The sequence below is a fragment of the Schistocerca piceifrons genome, chromosome 8 (assembly GCF_021461385.2).
Source record: "Schistocerca piceifrons isolate TAMUIC-IGC-003096 chromosome 8, iqSchPice1.1, whole genome shotgun sequence".
Lineage (NCBI taxonomy): Eukaryota > Metazoa > Arthropoda > Insecta > Orthoptera > Acrididae > Schistocerca > Schistocerca piceifrons.
This window is the reverse complement of record NC_060145.1, coordinates 40,303,499-40,327,595: the sequence shown is the minus strand read 5'-3', so window position 1 is coordinate 40,327,595 and position 24,097 is coordinate 40,303,499. Positions and strand designations below refer to the sequence as shown.

Genomic DNA, 24,097 nt, shown 5'->3' with positions numbered 1-24,097 from the left:
CCGGCACCATTTCTGACACCACTGTTGCGGGTTCGGTGGTCGAACCCGGGACTCCAGATGGCTGAGCTGAAGCCGGGACCCATCGTGCCGTATTTTGTGAGGAGGCTGAGCCATTTCAAGAGCATCGAGGGGCAGTGCAGAGTGATACGGCGGTATTCGGTAACGTTACTTTATTCAGATAATTTACAGTATTCGATGGGTGCAGTGTACTGTTGGTGTGCCGCCTGCAGCTGTGCAGTGAGTCCAGCCAGCTCAGAAGACTCCTGGTATGAAGACACTGCTGCTCTGTCATCAAGGCCTCTCAGCTGGAAGTCAACCGCACTCTCCCAAGTTGCTGCCCACCAATTAGTCGTGTCTTGTGCTGCGCTGCTGCCTTGATTCCGGAGACTGCTACAGTCCCTAGTCCTTGCCGCCCTCCACCCCGTTTGGCCTGCTCTGTCTGACCATGGGATGATGGTGGATGTACTGGTCACCCGTGGCCCTCAGGCCCCCACTGCTCCCAGGACAGGACCGGACTTGAACCCGCGCCCTCCTGGATGCGGTGCCACAACTTGCCGCTAGTGGTGCTTGCCACATGGCAACACCCGCCACCGTCCCTGGCGCTGCTGTGCCTCCCACAGCGTATGCTGCACCCGGACTCCAGTACGCCAGGTGGAATGCGAATGTGGCCCATAGACTGGAGTGGAACTGAGCCCCTCCTGGGCCCGCTGCACTCTGCTGTCACTGCTCTCTTTCAGGCAGACCGTGTGTTCACAAAGTTCCAGGCTGCCATTCCATCCCACCCCGTTGTTGTGTGTCCCCAGAGGCAGAATATAGACCGAAAAAGTACATAGAAGCAAAGCACAACTTTATGTAGAATACTTATAACATTGCTGCCAGACTGGCCCTTATAAGCGTAGACCAGCACAGGCCCGGCCCAACACTCAACTGATCTGGCACACACTATCTCAAGCTAAAATTGCTCATCTATTTATACTGGTTTTCCCCTCACTTCTGACAGAGTATCAGAGAGAGACAGAAATTTTGGCAGGGATAAATTCCCACACGTCAGCCACTTACAAACTGCCCTCCTGGCTCTGGCCTATTGCCCCATCTTATACATCGCAATATTTCAAGCAATGCTGTGGTTTCCTGCCTCATTGTTGCACCACTCAAAACAAATCGTGCATGCAATACCGCCGTCGCAGCTCCGCGCCCACGAGTGCCATGTTTACTTTGCCTGACCTGCTGGCTTTCATGTGTTACCACACTCTGCAGTGGCCCCAGATGTCATCGCCCAACCGTGCTTTCATTGAATTCTGATAAAATCCCTCGACTAGGTCTGACACTAGTGCAGCAACTGGTTTGATGTACCTCTCCATGCTACTCTGTCCTGCGCAAACTTCTTCATCTCCAAATAACTACTGCAACCTACATTCATATGAATCTCCATATTGTATTCATCTCTCTGTCTCTCTCTACAATTTTTACTCCCAACACTTTCCTCCACCATCAATTGATGATCCCTCAATGTTGCAGCATGTGTCCTGTCAAGGTATCACTTCTTTTAGTCAAGCTATGAAGCTGTGCCACAAATTTCTTTTTCCCCCATTATATTCAATACCACCTCATTAGTTACACAATCTACCAACCTAAATCTTCAGGATTCTTCTGTTGCAAGGCATTTCAAAAGCTATTCCCTTCTTGAATTAGATTTTCACTCTGCAGAGGAGTTTGCGCTGATATGAAACTTCCTGGCAGATTAAAACTGTGTGCCGGACCGAGACTCGAACTCGGGACCTTTGCCCTTCACGGTCTCGAGTTCGAGTCTCGGTCTGGCACACAGTTTTTATCTGCCAGGAAGTTTCATATCAGCACACACTCTACTGCAGAGTGAAAATATCATTCTGGAAACATCCCCTAGGCTGTGGCATAGCCATGTCTCTGCAATATCCTTTCTTTCAGGAGTGCTAGTCCTGCATGGTTCACAGGAGAGCTTCTGTAAAGTTTGGAAGGTAGGAGATGAGGTACTGGTGGAAGTAAGGCTGTGAGGATGAGACGTGAGTCATGCTTGGGTAGCTCAGTTGGTAGAGCACTTGCCCGTGAAAGGCAAAGGTCCCGAATTCAAGTCTCGGCCCAGCACACAGTTTTAATTTGCCAGGAAGTTTCTTATTCCCTTCTTGACTGAATTGTTTATCATCCACATTTAACTTCCCTACAACGCTACACTCTTGGCAAATACCTTCAGAAAACACTTTGTAATAAATCTCTAGCTAAAAATCTGATACAATTAATTAATTTCTTCAGCTGGTTTGTTGTTAATCTCCATTTGCTATTAACAAATTTCTCTTCTTAGAAATACTTTATTTTTCCATTGCTAGTCTACATTTTATATCCTCCCTACTTTTTCCATTATCAGTTATTTTACTACCCAAATAGTACAACCCATCTATTACTTTTAGTGTCTCATTTCCTACTCTAATTCCAATAGCAATATCTTCTGGTAAACCTTCCGGGATGTAAGGTCGTGGTCCATGAAACTCTTCAGCTCCTTCATGGACCACGACCTTACATCCCGGAAGGTTTACCAGAAGATATGTCATCCAGTCGTGAAAGCCTTCATACACTGCCTGATTTAATTCAATCACATTCCACTACCTTTGTTTGGCTTTTCTTGGTGTCCATCTCTTATCCTGCTTTCAAGACACAGCCTATTCTTTTCAACCGCTCTTACATTCACTTTGCTGTCTCTGACAGAATTATGTCATTGGCAAACCCTAATGTTTTTATTTCTTCCCCCTTTGTCTTTAATTCATTCTACAACATTTTCTTTGATTTCCTTTAATGCTTGTGCTATGAACAGATTGAACAACATTGGAGACAGGCTAAAACCCTGTCTCACTCTTCTCAACCAGTGCTTCCCTTTAATTTCTCCTGACTATTCTAACTGCCGTCTGGTCTTGCACCCTGTATTTTACCCCTACCACCTTCAGACTGTCAACTTTGTCAAAAGCTTTCAACTAGTCTACAAAACCTCCTTTCCTTAACTTATATTAAGAGAACTCATATCATCAGTACTGCCTCATGTTTTTCTACATTTCTCCAGAATCCAAACTGATCTTCCCTGATGTCAGCTTCAAGTTTATCCGTCTTCCATACATAACTCATGTCAGCTTTCTACAATCATGACTTGTTAAACTGATGGTTCAGTAATATTCATTCCCACCAGCACCTGCTTTTTTTGAATTGGGTTACTGCATTCTTCTTGAAGTTGAGGGAATTTCGCCTGTCTCATACATCTTGCACACCAGATGGAATAGTTTTATCATGCTGGCTCTCTAAAAGATACCAGTAGCTCTGTTAGAATGTTGGGTACTCCCTTTACTAGGAACTATCACTAGGAACCTAAAAATTGGCATTTGTGATAAAATTAACTGAAGCTTGTATTCTGTCTCAAAATGTGAAAAAGCAAATTTACGTAATAAATGCTGAAACTTCCTGGCAGATTAAAACTGTGTTCCGGGCCGAGACTCGAACTCGCGACCTTCGCCTTTCACGGGCAAGTGCTCTACCATTTGAGCTGCCCAAGCTCAACTCATGACCTTTTCTCACAGCTTCTGTGAAGTTTGGAAGGTAGGAGATGAGGTACTGGGAGAATTAAGGCTGTGAGGACGGGTTGTAAGTCGTGCTTGGGCAGCTCAGATGGTAGATCTGCCAGGAAGTTTTATATCAGCGTACACTCTGCTGCAGAGTCACAATTTCATTCTGGAAACATCCCCCAGGCTGTGGCAAAGCCATGTCTTCACAAATCCTTTCTTCCAGGAGTGCTAGTTCTGCAAGATTCGCAGGAGAGCTTCTGTGAAGTTTGGAAGGTAGGAGATGAGGTACTAGCAGAATTAACGGCATGAGGATGGCTCATTAGTTGTGCTTGGGTGGCTCAGATGGTAGAGCACTTGCCCGCGAAAGGCAAAGGTTCCGAGTTCGAGTCTCGGTCCGGCACACAATTTTAATCTGCCAGGAAGTTTCAAATCAGCATACACTCCACTGCAGAGTGAAAATTTCATTCTGGTAATAAATGCATTTCACAGTTAATTGTATCCATCTGAACTATTTTACCACTGATAGGTTGAAACAACTTTATCTTCTGCATATAAGTATCAAAACAGTAACCAATTTTTGGTTTGGTGAAGCCCCATCAGATAAGATAATATGTGTAAAAAAATACTAACAAAGAGATAGAGGGGCTGGCCAGTACTTACCTCAGCTCAGTACAGCCGATAGATACACATAAAACAGAACTGAAAATTTACATTCCTAGCTTTCGGAACTTTGTTCCTTCATCAGGGAGGAGAGAGGGGAAAAAAGGGAAGAAGGGAAAGTGGATTCAGTTACTCACAACCCAGGTTATGAAGCAACAGGGAAAGGTAAACAGGGAGGGTAGCAAGGATGGAGGCATGGTTGTCAGAGGGAAGCCAAAGATATTCTACTGTAAGTACTGTGCCAGCTTCAAACCAAAGAGGATGCATACAGAAGTAAAGTATAAAGATAAACACAACTATGTAGGATGAAAAGATGCGTGAATGGCTAAAGAGGAAAGGGAAAGAGGAGAAGACTGAAGAGTGAATGGGAGTGAGGTTGTTTAACGTAGGTTCAGTCCAGGGGGATGGCGGGATTAAAGGATGTGTTGGAGTGCAAGTTCCCATCTCCGCAGTTCAGAGGGACTGGTGTTGGGTGGGAGAAGCCAAATGGCACATACGGTGTAGCAGGTTCCTAGGTCCCTAGAATTATGCTGGAGGGCATGCTCCGCTACTGGGTATTGGGCATCTCCTAGGCGGACAGTTCGTCTGTGTCCGTTCATTCGCTCAGCCAGTTTGGTTGTTGTCATGCCGATGTAAAAGGCTGTGCAGTGCAGGCACGTCAGTTGATAAATGACATGTGTAGTTTCACATGTAGCCCTGCCTTGAATTGTGTATGTTTTACCAGGAGCGGGGCTGGAGCAGGTGGTTGTGGGCGGATGCATGGGGCAGGTTTTGCAGCGGGGTCGGTTACAGGGGTAGGAACCGCTGGGTAGAGAAGGTAGTCTGGGAATATTGTAAGGTTTAACAAGGATGTTACGGAGGTTAGGGGGGCGACGAAAGGCAACTCTGGGTGGTGTGGGGAGAATTTTGTCAAGGGATGATCTCATTTCAGGGGTTGACTTGAGAAAGTCATATCCCTGGCGGAGTAATTTGTTGATGTTTTCGAGGCCAGGATAATATTGGGTGACAAGGGGGATGCTTCTGTGTGGTCTGGGGGTAGGAACATTGTTGTTGGACGGGGAGGAATGTATTGCTCGGGAAATCTGTTTGTGGACAAGGTCTGCAGGATAGTTGCGGGAGAGGAAAGCACTGGTCAGGTTATTGGTGTAGTTGTTGAGGGATTCGTCACTGGAGCAGATACGTTTGCCACGAATACCTAGGCTGTAGGGAAGGGAGCGTTTGATGTGGAAAGGATGGCAGCTATCAAAGTGAAGGTACTGTTGTTTGTTTGTGGGTTTGATATGGACAGAGGTGTGGATGTGAGCTTCAACAAGATGAAGGTCAACATCCAGGAAGGTGGCTTGGGTTTTGGAGAAGGACCAGGTGAAATTCAGATTCGAAAAGGAGTTGAAGTTATGGAGGAAATTAAGGAGTGTTTCTTCACCATGAGTCCAGACCACAAAGATGTCATCTATAAACCTATACCAGGCCAGGGGAAGCAGCTGTTGGGTCTTCAGGAAAGCCTCCTCCATGCGGCCCATGAAGAGGTTGGCATAGGAGGGAGCCATCCTGGTTCCCATGGCCGTTCCCCTGATTTGTTTGTAGGTCTGGCCTTCAAAAGTGAAGTAATTATGGGTGAGGATGAAGTTGGTAAGTGTGATAAGGAACGAGGTTTTTGGAAGATCTTTGGGTGGGCGTTGGGAGAGGTAGTGCTCAAGGGCAGAGAGACCATGGGTATGTGGGATGTTTGTGTAAAGGGATGTAGCATCTATGGTGACAAGAAACGTTTCAGGTGGGAGAGGAGTGGGAATGGATTTGAGGTGTTCTAGGAAGTGGTTTGTGTCTTTGATGTAGGATGGGAGTCTGCGGGTGATAGGTTGTAGGTGCTGGTCTACCAGAGCTGAGATACGTTTGGTTGGGGATTTGAAGCCTGCTACAATGGGACGGCCAGGATGGTTCTCTTTGTGGATTTTGGGTAATAGGTAGAAGGTAGGGGTACGTGGCTCAGGTGGAGTGAGTAAGTCTATGGAAGCCGTTGTGAGGCCTTGTGAGGGACCTTGGATTTTTAGGATTTTTTGCAGCTCAGTCTGGATGGAGGGAATGGGATCCTGGGTAACAGCTTTGTAGGTTGAGGTGTCAGAGAGTTGACGCAGTCCTTCTGCCACATACTCCACGCGGTCAAGTACGACAGTTGTGGAGCCTTTATCCGCCGGGAGGATGACAATAGAGTGGTCTATTTTCAGCTCTTTAATGGCACGGGATTCAGCTGGGGTGATGTTGGGGGTTGTCGGGATGTTCTTCAAGAAGGACTGGGAGGCAACACTGGATGTGAGGAATTCCTGAAATGTCTGCAAGGGATGGTTTTGGGGGAGGGGAGGAGGATCCCTTTGAGAAGGCAGTCGAAACTGTTCTAGACAGGGTTCAACACTGGGTCTAGTACTTGGGGGCTGTGTTTGGGTAGTGAAGTGATATTTCCAGTTGAGGTTCCGGGTGAATGAGAGGAGATCTTTAACCAGGGCAGTGTGGTTGAATTTAGGTGTGGGGCTAAAGGTTAAGCCTTTCGATAGAACAGATGTCTCTGGAGGAGAGAGGGATCTGGATGAGAGGTTTAGGACTGAATTGGGACTGGTGATATGTGGCATTTGACTGTGGTTATAGTTGAGATTTGGTCTGTGTGGGGTATGTGCTGGGATGGGGAGATTGAGTAGGGTGGCTAGGCTAGGTTTGTTGGCTATAAGGGGGGTTTGTTGAAGGTTCTGTTGTGGTTGGTGTTTGTGAGGGATAGGGAGAGGGACCCCACTTCTTAGGTGTTGCACTAGCACTGTGGATAATTTTTTCAGGTGTTGTGTGGCATGGAACTCAAGTTTGCAGCTGGCTTCTAGGATGATGTTCCTCAGTGTGTTCTCCAAGCAAGGGTTTGAGAGGTGGAGGACTTTGAAGAGAGATAGGAGCTGTTGGGAGTGGTGGTTACATGAAGTAGTGTAGAGATTCAGGACAAGTTGGGTAAGGGCTAAGGATTGAAGGTTCTGGAAGTCCAGGAGAGACTGGTGGAAGGAGGAATTGCACCCAGAGATGGGAACTTTTAAGGTAAGCCCTTTAGGGGTAATTCCAAAGGTTAAGCAGGACTGGAGGAAAAGTATGTGGGATTGCAGTTTGGCTACAGTGAATGCATGTTTCCGAAATGAATGTAAATAATGTGGTATAGGATTAGGGTACATAGTGGGTGTTTCCGAAATGAATGTAAATAATGTGGTATAGGATTAGGGTACATAGTGGGTGTTTCCGAAATGAATGTAAATAATGTGGTATAGGATTAGGGTACATAGTGGGTGTTTCCGAAATGAATGTAAATAATGTGGTATAGGATTAGGGTACATAGTGGGTGTTTCCGAAATGAATGTAAATAATGTGGTATAGGATTAGGGTACATAGTGGGTCCACTGTCCTGGTTAAAGATCTCCTCTCATTCACCCGGAACCTCAACTGGAAATATCACTTCACTACCCAAACACAGCCCCCAAGTACTAGACCCAGTGTTGAACCCTGTCTAGAACAGTTTCGACTGCCTTCTCAAAGGGATCCTCCTCCCCTCCCCCAAAACCATCCCTTGCAGACATTTCAGGAATTCCTCACATCCAGTGTTGCCTCCCAGTCCTTCTTGAAGAACATCCCGACAACCCCCAACATCACCCCAGCTGAATCCCGTGCCATTAAAGAGCTGAAAATAGACCACTCTATTGTCATCCTCCCGGCGGATAAAGGCTCCACAACTGTCGTACTTGACCGCGTGGAGTATGTGGCAGAAGGACTGCGTCAACTCTCTGACACCTCAACCTACAAAGCTGTTACCCAGGATCCCATTCCCTCCATCCAGACTGAGCTGCAAAAAATCCTAAAAATCCAAGGTCCCTCACAAGGCCTCACAACGGCTTCCATAGACTTACTCACTCCACCTGAGCCACGTACCCCTACCTTCTACCTATTACCCAAAATCCACAAAGAGAACCATCCTGGCCGTCCCATTGTAGCAGGCTTCAAATCCCCAACCAAACGTATCTCAGCTCTGGTAGACCAGCACCTACAACCTATCACCCGCAGACTCCCATCCTACATCAAAGACACAAACCACTTCCTAGAACGCCTCAAATCCATTCCCACTCCTCTCCCACCTGAAACGTTTCTTGTCACCATAGATGCTACATCCCTTTACACAAACATCCCACATACCCATGGTCTCTCTGCCCTTGAGCACTACCTCTCCCAACGCCCACCCGAAGATCTTCCAAAAACCTCGTTCCTTATCACACTTACCAACTTCATCCTCACCCATAATTACTTCACTTTTGAAGGCCAGACCTACAAACAAATCAGGGGAACGGCCATGGGAACCAGGATGGCTCCCTCCTATGCCAACCTCTTCATGGGCCGCATGGAGGAGGCTTTCCTGAAGACCCAACAGCTGCTTCCCCTGGCCTGGTATAGGTTTATAGATGACATCTTTGTGGTCTGGACTCATGGTGAAGAAACACTCCTTAATTTCCTCCATAACTTCAACTCCTTTTCGAATCTGAATTTCACCTGGTCCTTCTCCAAAACCCAAGCCACCTTCCTGGATGTTGACCTTCATCTTGTTGAAGCTCACATCCACACCTCTGTCCATATCAAACCCACAAACAAACAACAGTACCTTCACTTTGATAGCTGCCATCCTTTCCACATCAAACGCTCCCTTCCCTACAGCCTAGGTATTCGTGGCAAACGTATCTGCTCCAGTGACGAATCCCTCAACAACTACACCAATAACCTGACCAGTGCTTTCCTCTCCCGCAACTATCCTGCAGACCTTGTCCACAAACAGATTTCCCGAGCAATACATTCCTCCCCGTCCAACAACAATGTTCCTACCCCCAGACCACACAGAAGCATCCCCCTTGTCACCCAATATTATCCTGGCCTCGAAAACATCAACAAATTACTCCGCCAGGGATATGACTTTCTCAAGTCAACCCCTGAAATGAGATCATCCCTTGACAAAATTCTCCCCACACCACCCAGAGTTGCCTTTCGTCGCCCCCCTAACCTCCGTAACATCCTTGTTAAACCTTACAATATTCCCAGACTACCTTCTCTACCCAGCGGTTCCTACCCCTGTAACCGACCCCGCTGCAAAACCTGCCCCATGCATCCGCCCACAACCACCTGCTCCAGCCCCGCTCCTGGTAAAACATACACAATTCAAGGCAGGGCTACATGTGAAACTACACATGTCATTTATCAACTGACGTGCCTGCACTGCACAGCCTTTTACATCGGCATGACAACAACCAAACTGGCTGAGCGAATGAACGGACACAGACGAACTGTCCGCCTAGGAGATGCCCAATACCCAGTAGCGGAGCATGCCCTCCAGCATAATTCTAGGGACCTAGGAACCTGCTACACCGTATGTGCCATTTGGCTTCTCCCACCCAACACCAGTCCCTCTGAACTGCGGAGATGGGAACTTGCACTCCAACACATCCTTTAATCCCGCCATCCCCCTGGACTGAGCTACGTTAAACAACCTCACTCCCATTCACTCTTCAGTCTTCTCCTCTTTCCCTTTCCTCTTTAGCCATTCACGCATCTTTTCATCCTACATAGTTGTGTTTATCTTTATACTTTACTTCTGTAGGCATCCTCTTTGGTTTGAAGCTGGCACAGTACTTACAGTAGAATATCTTTGGCTTCCCTCTGACAACCATGCCTCCATCCTTGCTACCCTCCCTGTTTACCTTTCCCTGTTGATTCATAACCTGGGTTGTGAGTAACTGAATCCACTTTCCCTTCTTCCCTTTTTTCCCCTCTCTCCTCCCTGATGAAGGAACAAAGTTCCGAAAGCTAGGAATGTAAATTTTCAGTTCTGTTTTATGTGTATCTATCGGCTGTACTGAGCTGAGGTAAGTACTGGCCAGCCCCTCTATCTCTTTGTTAGTATTTGTTTCACATCTTATATGAGATTTTCCATTAATCATTTAGATCACCAATATGTGTAAAAACGCATTTGCAAAATAAACAGCATGTCTCTATACAAACAAAGTGATGTACCAGTGCCCTCATAAGTTACTCTCTGAAGCCAAGTCAAGCAGTGTGTAGTTGATGATCTCTACGAGATACACACCGAGTATGGCTATGTACGACTCGTACAACAAAGAAATGCTTTAGTCTGTCTCCTAGGTAAAATTTATATTATGTGCAATTGCAGACACTTTAACGAGGAAATTTTGGATGTTACAGTTGTGTAACATACTGCAGAAGTTGGCCTGAACTACCTTGTCTACAATACTACCAACTTTGGCAAGCAATCATGCAATAGCTATTCCAAATGCATTATATATACTCAATTTTGATTTGCATTTGCACAGCTTCTTGCTTCTTTTCTTACTTTAAAATGAGTGAAGAGATTAATCCCCTCTTCATCACGGAGTTCAACTCTCATAACACCAGAAAGGACTGGCAATCCACATGACCATGTGGAACACAGAATGTGGGTGAAGGCTGGCAGCCCTGTGAGAGGGAGGTGGGAACTGTTCCCCCACACTACTCCACACCCTTTGAGCATTCCAAGTTGTCATCGTTCATGCTCGTGGCCACCTGTCACCTGTTTGTAGTTTCTACACTAAAGTGACCAGAAAACGAAACCAGTCAATATATTTCGACCACACAGTCATCCTGAAGAACACAAGTAGAGTGACTTTCGGTTCTATTTCCCCTTTAGTTACCCTGTCAATTCTATCCATTTCATTGTCAATTGTGGTAATATGGGTCATGAAAGGGCATTGTAATTACATGCTACATGTTTCAAATAAGTGTTTGGCATGTTCTGCATTTACTGATCTGGGTGGCAAAATAAAAATAATGGCAAAAAAAGTTTAAATCAGAGTAGCACTCGGTTTACTAGTGATAAAATGTTGCTGTCTCTCAACAGAAAAGCCTCTTGTTGAAAGCTTAAGTAGAGCCAAAAGAAGAAAACAAAAGACTACTCAAGAAAAAATACTGAAAGTTTTTGCAAAAGATATATTCCACTGAAAAGCTGTTTTCACAGAGAATAAAATCTATTTATTCCTTTTATTATTAATTTATTTTTAACGACTGTTTTTTAAATTTTTTTCATATCACTACTGAGGGGGACTAGCAATCCCGCACATCTATTTCTAAGGTGTATAAATGCTAATGGCTAAAACACCTGTGATGCACCTAAAACCATAACATCATTCATGCAAATGTTCTGAATTCCCAAACATTGGTATACAGGAATATTTATCTCTAAAATTCTACTTCGCGGACTGTTAATCCAACTATAGGAATATTTTTGTTTAGTCATTAACCATTTTAAGCATTTATTGCAACAATGAAATGAGTTTTATTCTGAATGTAATAGTTGCCTTTAAAAAAGAACCACACTGATTGAAACAAAACTTTAGTAAGCAAAATGTGTACTTCACACAATAAGTAGGTTTCTACACTTTGTTTAATTAACTTAGAGCATTTCAGTATTTCATCAAGAAACATAAAATAACTAAAACCTACCATCCCTTCAAAACCGTGAGGTAGCAACATCACTAGTCCAGACTGTCGCACCCATTTTGCCTGACCCGATGATATAAACTGGTCTATGATGCACTGTGCTGTATTGTTGAAATCTCCAAACTGAGCTTCCCAACAAACTAAGGCATTCGGATTTGTCATAGAATATCCCAGTTCAAAGCCTGAAAGTACATTGTTTTAAAGATAAACAGAACAATGACAATTGATAAATTATAGACACAAATTATATTGCCAGCTCTAAGGGGTGATGGGGAAGGGGAGAGGCACAGAGGTGAGGGGTGGGGAGGGAGAGGTGAGGGGGTGGGGAGGGAAGGGTGGGGTGTGGGGAGGGTGAGGTGGGGTGTGGGGAGGGAGAGGTGGGGTGTGGGGAAAGAGAGTTGGGGGTGGGGAGGGAGGGGTGGGGGTGGGGGGACAGGTGGGGGGTTAGGAGGGAGAGGTGGGGGGTTGGGAGGGAGAGGTGGGGGTTGGGAGGGAGAGGTGGGGGTTGGGAGGGAGGGAGGGAGGGAGGCAGAGGCGGCGGCGGAGAGTAGGGGGAGGGAGAGGCAGAGGCGGAGAGGCGGGGGGAGGGAGAGGCAGAGGCAGAGAGGCGGGAGGAGGGAGAGGCGGAGAGGTGGGGGGAGGGAGAGGAGGGCGGGAGAGGCGGAGGTGGAGAGGTGGGGGGAGGGAGAGGCGGGAGGGAGAGGCGGTGGCGGAGAGGCGGGAGGGAGAGGCGGAGGCCGAGAGGCGGGAGGGAGAGGCGGGAGGGAGAGGTGGAGGCGGAGAGGCGGGAGGGAGAGGCAGAGGCGGAGAGGCGGGAGGGAGAGGCGGAGGCACGGGAGGGACAGGCATAGTCGGAGAGGTGGGAGGGACAGGCAGAGGCGGAGAGGCGGGAGGGACAGGCGGAGGCGGAGAGGCGGGAGGGACAGGCGGAGCGGAGAGGCGGGAGGGAGAGGCGGGGAGTGGGGGGTGGGAGAGGGGGGTGGGAGAGGCGGGGAGTGGGGGGTGGGAGAGGTGGGGGGAGGAAGAGGCGGAGGCGTAGAGGCAGGGGGAGGGAGAGGTGGAGGTGGAGGCGGAGAGGCGGAGGCGTAGAGCGGGAGGCGGAGAGGGGGAGGGAGAGAGGGGGAGGGAGAGGTGGAGAGTGGGGAGGTAGAGGTGGAGAGTGGGGAGGGAGAGGCAGAGAGTGGGGAGGGAGAGGCAGAGAGTGGGGAGGGAGAGGTGGAGAGTGGGGAGGGAGAGGCGGAGAGTGGGGAGGGAGAGGCGGAGAGAGAGTAGTGAAACAAAAAAATATATAATTAGTTATATTTGTTAACTATAGTGTTGCTGAGGGTAAGACTGGTCTACATAGGAGCTTGACACAAAATTTTGTCATGCGTGATAATGTTCACTATGTGTGCTGCACAAATCTTGGTGGAGTTTTCTTTTACTAGAGAGCAGAGTCAGGATTACTGATCCTCTCAAGATTATCACTCACAATTCTATGTGCTAAGAAGATTGATGATGTAACATAAATTTTGAGAAAATTTTAACTTACCTAATACTGCAAACTCTGACAAAGAGCTATTACAAACAACATAAGAACCCTGGTCAGGGTAAAGGTAACATAGAGGCCTGTATGTAGCCTTATCTACTTTCCGGTGATGAAGTACATGGTGCCTGTGACTAAAAATAAAATAAAAAAGAAAAAAATTAAAAGTACATAGCAATTTTTTAGTATATTTGGTACTACTACTACTGCTACTACTAACAACAACATATCACACACAGCATTCCATAAATACCATTATGAAGGAGAGTTTTTAGGTATGTGGAACAAGAAAAGTTGAGCTGCTATACATTAATAGCCAGAAACAGCCACTGAGAGCAACTTAAATACACTATGAACAAACAACAACTAGTATTGACCTACTAATATTTTAGGAAAAAAGCAGTTGCTCTGAAAATACCATTGATTTTCTGTTATATTATTTCACTATTGTTTTGATGTGCTACATAAAACCATCTGCTACTTCGTATGTCATAGTTAATATGCACACTGTAAAATGGAACTTACTCACAAATGTCCTGATAAATTATAGAAAGCTAATAACGTGCTCTTTTAATTTGTATTTTGATATCTTGTGTTTTTCAATTTCCTGTTGGATATCTATTCGCAATTTGTTAAAGGCTTTTGCATCAGAATATACGAATTCTTTCTGAACCCTAAAAGGGACAAACAGGTTAAATGGAAATTATTTTTATTGCTTGTTTATGGTTGTAAATTATACACCACATACTAATTTCACTTTCATTATAAGACACACATACTGTTATGAGTAAATGTACTGGCCCACAAGGGTTAAAATCTCTAAATTCCTGGAAGGGCTTCTGCAACATTTTCGGTTATCACCTTTACATGACGTTCTTAGAGCATGTGTTTGTTGCATAAATAATTTTTTTGTCTTAGCTAATTGATTGTTCTGAACGTTAAGCTATGGAAATGAGGCAAGTGAAAGTATTCCAAGTAAGCTAGAAGTCCCATCTGTAGGTCAACTCAGCCACAGATTACTTTGTGCAAAGTAGGTAGGACTGAGCTATTTGATTAGCTTATTTATGTGCTTATGCCATCTCAGTATGTCTAGGTGGCCAGTGCAAAGACCTTGTGTTCTCGCTTCCTGCATTGGCATGTTTCCTACATTGTGCTCTATTTTAAATTGGACAACCAACCTCTTAAAAGTTAAACAGTTTTATCACAAATGGACAAATAATGTGGGTCATCTACTGTTTATCTTCTGGTATAAATTATAAATTTGTACCCCTCATGAAGTGGCTCTAATGCTGCAAAGGTAGATCACAAATAAAGATTTATCACACAGCTGAAGCATCCTTATTCATAATGGGTCAGTTCTACACCTGGTTGCCCACAAAATTTGCTACACTTCAATCTGTTACCCAACTTAATTCCTAGGAACTTCACCCATGGAATTTCATTTATGTATACCCACCAATCTCCCCACTTCTCGTACCTACAAGTCATCTTCTCTTGTCTAAAATTTTGTAGTGTGATTTTGTGTGTTTAAGAGCAAGGCTGCTTGCTGTAAACCACATGCATACCTGTTCCACTAACCTCCCAGCTGTCTGATAAGAATATGTTTGAATCAGTCATCAGAACATTTTTTTCATCACAGCATTTGAAGACGCCTCCGGCAGCTTCCTGTCTGCGGTGTTTTACGAAACATTCACGAGAAGATTGTCCACAACATTGGGCTGTGTGTCACAAATGCAAAAAAAAAAAGGTTCATGTGTCATCCGTTTGCAAACCTGACCGCATACGTGATGTTCATGACCATGATGCTGATTCTAATTCTGTGTTGTCTGTCAACTGTACTTCTTCCCTTTCAGGGAAGTTATTCCTCACTGTCCAAATACTTGGTCGAGATGTTCGCATGCAGGTGGATACTGGTCCTGCTGCCACTATAATCAATTCTCAGAGGTATCTTCAGTTGGGTTCTCCAATCCTGTCACCTGTCACTAGGCAATTACGGACTTAACAATAAACAGAAGGTTTCTCTCTTGGGACAATTTGATGCCAAGGTATCTTACAAATCTGTCGTTCACACTGTTCCCATATTTGTGGTTGACCATAGTAATGCGGAGAATCTTTTTGGTTTCGATGCCTTTCGTGTGTTTGTGTTCTCCATTGATGACTCTGTCAATATCGTCTCTGATGCTATTCCTTATGCTTAACTGGATTCCTTGTCAACGACATTTTTGTTCCCTTTTTCTGCTGGGTTAGGCCGTGCAAACGACTCTGAAGCTCATATCACGCTCAAACCCACTGCTCGGCCTAAGTTTTTTAGAGCTCAGCCCATTCCTGTGGCCCTTCATGATCTGGTCAAATGGGAGCTGGATCGTCTCACTGCTTCAGGGGTCTTGCTTCCTGTCACTTACAGTGAGTGGTCCTGTCCTGTCGTTGTCGTTGCTAAGCCAAATGGTGATATTCATGTCTGTGGCGATTTCAAAGCCACTGTAAATGCTCAATGCCTTATCGACACTTACCCTATGCCTCGACCTGAAGAATTGTTCACTAAACTTGCTGGAGGCCAGTATTTTTCTAAACTTGACCTGTCAGCAGCTTATCAACAACTTCCTCTCGATGCTGCTTCCCAGCAGTTTCTGGTCCTTAACATGCCTTTTGGCCTCTATCAATACCAACGATTGCCATTCAGGGTTCCCAGCGGCCCTGCTCTCTTTCAGCGATTCTTGGAACAATTATTGCTCATTGTCTCTGGGTGTATAAATTACCAGGACGACTTGTTGTCACTGGCTCCACCACTGACAAACATCTTCAAAATCTCCGCACACTTTTTCATGTCTTACAGACTGACGGTATTAAGAGTAATATTCAGAAATCAAAATTTTTGCAGGCATCTATCACATAATTGGGGTTTCAACTCTCTCGGGATGGTATTCGTCCGCTTCAGCAAACTGTCGCTGCGATCGATCCCCTTCCTTGCCCTACATGTGTTAAGGAACTGCAGGCCTTCTTGGGGAAAATAGCATACTATCACAAGTTTTTACCATATGCTGCCTTGATGGCTCAGCCGTTGCATCGCCTATTGCCTCAAAATGTGCCTTTTCACTGGTCCACGTCATGCGATGTGGCTTTCCAGAAATTAAAGACTATGCTGAAACAGGCCCCATGCCTGGCTACTTATTGACCTGGCCAACATCTTGTTCTTGCCATGGACGCCTCTCAATACGGGGTCGGTGCAGTCCTTGCGCACCATTTTTCTGATGGTTCTGAACAACCCATTGCTTATGCCTCCAAAACGCTCACGGATGCCCAACAAAAGTATTCTCAAACTGAAAAAGAAACTTTGGCCATTATTTATGCTCTTCATAAGTTTGGTGTTTTTCTCTATGAATCCAAATTTCATCTTGTTACGGATCACAAACCACTTGTTTCCTTGTATCATCCATCAACGTCACTTCCCGACAAGGCTACACACCACCTCCAGTGTTGGGCTCTTTACTTGTCTCGTTCCAATTATGAGATTCATGCAAATGCTGATGCACTGTCTTGCCTTCCCATGGGTCCTGATCTGGCATTCGATAGGGATGAACTTTTGTGTTTCCACCTGGATGTTGCCGAGCAGCAGATTGTGGACGGGTTCCCCATCACCGGGGACCGGCTGGCGGCTGCTACGGGTTCTGACCCTACCCTCTCCCGGGTTTTACACTGTATTCAGAAGGGTTGGCCAGATCGTCCGTCCGCTATGATGGAACTACTATGCTTTGCCTCACGGCTAGGGATGGTGTTATCCTCCTTTCCACCGAAAACGCTTTGCCGCATGTTATGGTACCTGTGTCTTTGCGTGCTTCGGTCTTGTGCCTCCTTCACCAAGGGCACTGGGGTGTCTCTCACATGAAGTTGTCTTTGTCACTGTGACCTTCGCCTGAGAAGCCCTGGGAGCGTTTCCATGCTGACTTCGCGGGACCTTTTTTAGGTACTTATTGGCTTCTCGTTATTGACGCCTACTCTAACTTTCCTTTCATTGTCCGTTGCACACCACCTACTACTGCGGCAACCACCAATGCTCTAGCTTGCATTTTCTCTTTGGAAGGCCTTCCTTCTACTCTTCTTACTGATAATGGTCCGCAATTTGCCTCTTCCGATTTTGCGGATTTTTGTGCCCGTCACGGCATCATGCATGTCACGGCCCCTCTGTTCCATCCCCAGTCAAATGGTGAGGCTGAATGACTGGTCCACACATTTAAGGCTCAAATGAGGAAACTCCTGACTTCTTCTGCTGCTGATGATGCACTTCTCCAATTTCTGGCTTCTTACCGTTTCACCCCCATGGGCAACCACAGCCCGGCTGAGCTTTTACATGGCCAACAGCCCCGCACGCTACTTCATCTTCTGCGGCCTTCCACCTCACGGCTGCAAGTGCCTTCGCATGGCCGGTTCCTTGCTGGCGACCTTGTATGGGTACGGGGATATGGCAGGCAGCCAAAATGGAGTCCTGGCCACATCTTACGACACCGTGGCCGACTCCTGTATGAAATCCAGACGGACACAGGTGTTGTGTGCGTCATTCGGACCAGCTTCGGCCTCGCTTGTTCCGGATGCCGCTACACCACCTTCGGCTCTACCTGACACTCGGAATACTGGAATCTCTCATTACTCACAATGCAGTCCTCTCACCATCATATCGGTGCCAGCACAAGAACTGACACCACCAGGAGACGTGCCCATGCAGGAACCAGGTGACCATCATCTGTCGGAGCAACTCTACTCGTCTCCTCCTCCTACGGACACGGACACATTGCCCATGTCTCCTGTTATAACAACTGGACTTGCCGCAATGGGCAGATTGGTGCACGGGGCCCCAGCAGATTCGACCCCCACGTGTCCTGACATCTCGACCCGCTATCATCGGGGACACTTCCGTCCGTACGGGAAGCCTCCTCCTCGAGACTTTATGGCCAGTCAAACAACACCTATGGACGTTAGCAATCTACAGGCCACCTCCATCAAGACCTGTGCAAAAAATTCAAAGGAGGGAAAAGTGTTGTGACTCGCCAATCTTTCAAAGTGCCGCCACGCAGTTACGCACGTCCTCTACATGCGGCGCTGTCTGCCAGCCAGCCAACGGCTGCTAGACTTAGACTCAGTTATGATTTGACTGTTAAAGTGTACACACGTCTTACTCTGTATACTTGATCTGTGACTTTCATGTATTGCGTCTTCCTTGAAATATATTTGTACAACTTGAAGTTATTACAAACTCACATACCTGAATGTGCCCCTCTCTACATCTTGTCCACTTAGGCGCACATGGATTCCTTCCTTCAACAGAGAACCAAAAGCCATTGCTTCACCAAGAGCCCAATCAGCTTTTCTCGCCTTTACCATTTCCATTCGTGCTCTCAATATGCGTTCTAAACCTACAGCAAAAGAACATTAATGCAAAGATTGTGCTGTTTGATGTTTTCCTGATGATGTTTGTCTGCAACAAAAAGTAAAAAATAAAGAAAGAAAGGTAAAAAACTTTACAACAGAATACTGAATATGAAAGGACATAAGCTTCTTGTGCATTATACACTCCTGGAAATGGAAAAAAGAACACATTGACACCGGTGTGTCAGACCCACCATACTTGCTCCGGACACTGCGAGAGGGCTGTACAAGCAATGATCACACGCACGGCACAGCGGACACACCAGGAACCGCGGTGTTGGCCATCGAATGGCGCTAGCTGCGCAGCATTTGTGCACCACCGCCGTCAGTGTCAGCCAGTTTGCTGTTGCATACGGAGCTCCATCGCAGTCTTTAACACTGGTAGCATGCCGCGACAGCGTGGACGTGAACCGTATGTGCAGTTGATGGACTTTGAGCGAGGGCGTACAGTGGGCATGCGGGAGGCCAGGTGGACGTACCGCCGAATTGCTCAACACGTGGGGCGTGAGGTCTCCACAGTACATCGATGTTGTCGCCAGTGGTCGGCGGAAGGTGCACGTGCCCGTCGACCTGGGACCGGACCGCAGCGACACACGGATGCACACCAAGACCGTAGGATCCTACGCAGTGCCGTAGGGGACCGCACCGCCACTTCCCAGCAAATTAGGGACACTGTTGCTCCTGGGGTATCGGCGAGGACCATTCGCAACCGTCTCCATGAAGCTGGGCTACGGTCCCGCACACCGTTAGGCCGTCTTCCGCTCACGCCCCAACATCGTGCAGCCCGCCTCCAGTGGTGTCGCGACAGGCGTGAATGGAGGGACGAACGGAGACGTGTCGTCTTCAGCGATGAGAGTCGCTTCTGCCTTGGTGCCAATGATGGTCGTATGCGTGTTTGGCGCCGTGCAGGTGAGCGCCACAATCAGGACTGCATACGACCGAGGCACACAGGGCCAACACCCGGCATCATGGTGTGGGGAGCGATCTCCTTCACTGGCCGTACACCACTGGTGATCGTCGAGGGGACACTGAATAGTGCACGGTACATCCAAACCGTCATCGAACCCATCGTTCTACCATTCCTAGACCGGCAAGGGAACTTGCTGTTCCAACAGGACAATGCACGTCCGCATGTATCCCGTGCCACCCAACGTGCTCTAGAAGGTGTAAGTCAACTACCCTGGCCAGCAAGATCTCCGGATCTGTCCCCCATTGAGCATGTTTGGGACTGGATAAAGCGTCGTCTCACACGGTCTGCACGTCCAGCACGAACGCTGGTCCAACTGAGGTGCCAGGTGGAAATGGCATGGCAAGCCGTTCCACAGGACTACATCCAGCATCTCTACGATCGTCTCCGTGGGAGAATAGCAGCCTGCATTGCTGCGAAAAGTGGATATACACTGTACTAGTGCCGACATTGTGCATGCTCTGTTGCCTGTGTCTATGTGCCTGTGGTTCTGTCAGTGTGATCATGTGATGTATCTGACCCCAGGAATGTGTCAATAAAGTTTCCCCTTCCTGGGACAATGAATTCACGGTGTTCTTATTTCAATTTCCAGGAGTGTATATGGGAAAAAGTTACTACTACATAACAAAGCCATGGCATAAATATAATAAAATTATTGCACTCTCTCTTTCATGATAAATGTCGACAGTAATATTATATTCCACATAAATGTGTATGAGGAGTGACCTGAATTCATTATATTCTAACAATATTTGTCCATGCAAATAAAAACTGGCTGTATTGAACTAGAGGACGACATACAAAATCAGCACTAATGCCAAGAAACAGAGATTTTTGAAATGCAGAACTGAATGTTATACATAAACATTTTACTGTACCACTGGCTTATATATCTAAAGAGATAACTAAGTACACAACAGCCACAACAGATACAGTCATATGTCATCTACATGGCATCGAGCAGGTTTTGCATCTAGGTCTATTACAATTTTGTAGGCTCCGTGGGTCTTATTATAAGACATTTGAATGACTTAATCATTTAATTTTGTATGTTCTGTGACATGTGTATTGGCAATGAGGCATCAGATGATAGGCAAAAGTCCTAAACTCATCAGGTTAAGTGAATTTAACAAATAAAATGCTTAAAACAAACATATATTTGTTATAAGTGAGCTTTTGCCAGAAGGCCTTCTTCTAACACACACACACACACACACACACACACACACACACACACACACACATGTACACCCACTGTCTCTGGCCACCGAGGCTGGACTTTGAGCAACTGCACGTGACGGGAGAAGCAGTCTGGGTGGTAGGGGTTAGGACGAAGCTGCTGTGCAGATGGCGAGGGGGAGCAGGGTAGGGGTGTAATATGGTAAAGTGCTGCTTGTGGGAGCATAAAGGGACAAACACAGATCTCCCATGCCTTCTCTCTCCAGTCACCGTCCACCTCCCAAAGTCCCAACATCCGACCACAAAGGAGCATTTGCCTCATGATTCAGTATCACCCAGGACTGGAGCAACTGAATCATATTCTCCACCAGGGTTTTGACTTCCGCTTGTCGTGCCCTAAAATGAGGACCATCCTACCCACTATCCTTCCCAACCCTCCCACAGTGGTATTCTGCTGTCAAATGTGTGAAATCTTATGGGACTTAACTGATAAGGTCATCAGTCCCTAAGCTTACACACTACTTAACCTAAATTATTCTAAGGACAAACACACACGCCCATGGCCGAGGGAGGATTCGAACCTCCGCTGGGACCAGCTGCACAGTCCATGACTGCAGCGCCCTAGACCACTCGGCTAATCCCGCACAGCGGTATTCTGCTGTCCACTGAACCTACATAATATACTCGTCCATCTTTACACAACCCCTGCTCCCAATCCCTTACCTCATGGCTCATACCCCTGTAATAGACCTAGCTGCAACCACTGTGCTGCATTCAATGTAGGCTTGACAACCAACAAGCTGACTGTGCACATTAATGACCACCGACAAACTGGGTCCAATAAACAAGTGGACCACCCTGTCGCTGAACACTCTGCCAAACATGATATCCTTAAAGTCAATGACTGCTTCACAGTCTGTGCCATATGGATCCTTCCCACCAACACCAGCTTTTCTGAATTGTGCAGGTGAGAACTTTCCCTGCAATACATCCTATGTTCACATAACCCTACTGGCCTCAAACTTTGGTAGTCATTGTCCTCACCCATCCAGCCCCTTCCATGTTCCCATTACAGCACTATACAGCCATCATCCCACCACCACCACCACCACCACCACTGCTGCCACCCACCCAGTCTTTTAATTTCTCTCCTTTTCCGCTCTATGACTTATAGCACGTCAAAACGCTGCTCAGTCTTGCACACTTCTCGCTGAGTACGGGGCTCATTATCGCTGGCACAGGCGCGTGAGGTGGGGATGACTGATGTCACACTACAAAAATGAGCTTAGGCGAGGATTGTCGAATAGGACATGTGCTGGCCCGAGAGACTCGCTTTATTGTAACATATCGTTAGGCAGTAAGTTGTCATGGGACTAAACTCAGTACGAGTGGTTGCGGAACCAGGACCAGTGCAATAACTACCATCACAAAAGATGTGTTGGAGAAACTTGCTGATGGGACGTACATTCTGATAAATAAAGTGGGAGTAAGGAGTGGTAGTTCCAGTTGGGAAAAATTTAAGGTAATCCCTTCAATTATTACTAAGTAATTACAGAATAGAGCTTCTGAATTCGAGACATGATAGTATTTGATTAATCGAATCACTTCGTTTGTGTAGTATTTTTTAATGAATTGATACATTTGTTGTGTCTGTAAACAAAAAGAAAAATGGTCTTCATGAAACATACATGAAGGTGGTTATTAAGACTGTTTCAAATGGTTGTTGAAAGAGATACACAGCTTCCAGTTGGTTATGTTAAGTGCCAAAATGGAAATTGTGGAGCATTGCTTGCTTACAAAGGAAGCACAACTGGAAGGAACATACATAAATGTAAGGATAATTGATGCTTGTCAAGCATTGCAGCTGCCAGTGCTGATAAAATATCTATTAGGGACAAATGTGTTTTAATGTGTGCAGCAGACCTCCGACCATTTCATATGGTAAGTGATGAAGGTTTCATAAGCTTAGCTCAAGAACTGATAAATACAGGAGCAAAATACGGACAAATCACCACCCAAGACGTGCTACCTTCCCCAAGGTCTGTAGCACGACATATTAAGAAATTGGCTGATCAAGTCAAGAGTGAACTTATTCCAGTAGTGAAAGACACAATTGGTAAAAACCAGTGTTCAATGACCTGCAATCTGTGGACACAGTTATCATAAAACCCATTACCTGACTATCACATCCAACTGTATTGATAAGTCGACGGACAAATGGAAACTAGAAAACAGTGTACTCTTAAGTATGAGGTTTCCTGATGTTGCCAAGACTGGTGAACATATCATTACAGAAATATATGAACAAATGTCAGAGTTGCAGAAAACGTCCTTGGAACTAAGACAGGTTACTTTTGTTACAGATCTGGGAGCTAACATCAAGAAAGCATGCAAACGACTCCCATGTGTGATGCACTATATTAATACAGGATTGAGGCACACATTCAATGAAGGTTTCTTAATGGATGAGATTCCTGCAGTGTATGACTCCATCCTAACTGTACGTAAACTAGTAGGCTTTATGAAACGATCTGGCTTAGTCGTGAGATTAGATAAACCTTACACTATGATGTAGAAACCAGGTGGAACAGTGTGTACATGATGTTAGACTCATTCCATTCACAGAAAGACCAAATAGAGATTGTTTTGAGTGATTAAAACAAACGCAAGATGAAGACATCATATCAGAATGTGACTATGGAAAGCGTTATTCAATTTTTGAAGGTTTTCAAAGAGGCTACGGACGATTTGGAAGGAGACAATGAGCCAACACTACCATTTGTAGTGCCATGGATTTTGAAACTGATAGGTCTCTGCGAAACTGGAGCTGACAATGTGACAATGTGTAAGCTAAATGAAAGGGCAGAACTGTTTATAAAACAGAAAGTTCTAAATGAACTACATGACATTCATCATGTGGCAACGTTCTTGCATCCCTGTTTCAAGGAACTATTAGTTTTTCCTGAAGAAAGAAGAGAAAAAATTCATCAAGAAGTGTGAAAAATGTTAAATAATGTTGTTGACACAAACATAACCAAAGATGTCGTGCCTTCTCCCACAAAAAAATTTCAAAAGTGGCGAACATCCACCTCAAAGTCGAAAGATGAGGTTGAGAAATATACGAATATGGAGAGTCCAAACGATGAGTTCACAGACCTTCTTTCATGGTGGAAAACAAATTCATGTGCCCTCTCAAAACTCAGCAAAGAGGTTTTCTGCATACCT

General features: G+C 46.0%; 1 protein-coding gene across 1 annotated transcript in view; it reads right to left on the bottom strand.

Moving 5' to 3' along the window:
• The window catches only part of LOC124711735 (2-oxoglutarate dehydrogenase, mitochondrial-like), a 178,774-nt gene that overhangs the window by 40,421 nt on the left and 114,256 nt on the right, over window positions 1-24,097 (bottom strand). The window contains exons 11-13 of the mRNA XM_047241947.1: window positions 18,563-18,713; window positions 13,315-13,442; window positions 11,787-11,965 (exon numbers count right to left, since the gene is read on the bottom strand). Coding sequence (XP_047097903.1) covers window positions 11,787-11,965; window positions 13,315-13,442; window positions 18,563-18,713 — 458 coding nt within the window. The remainder of the gene's footprint in view (window positions 1-11,786; window positions 11,966-13,314; window positions 13,443-18,562; window positions 18,714-24,097) is intronic.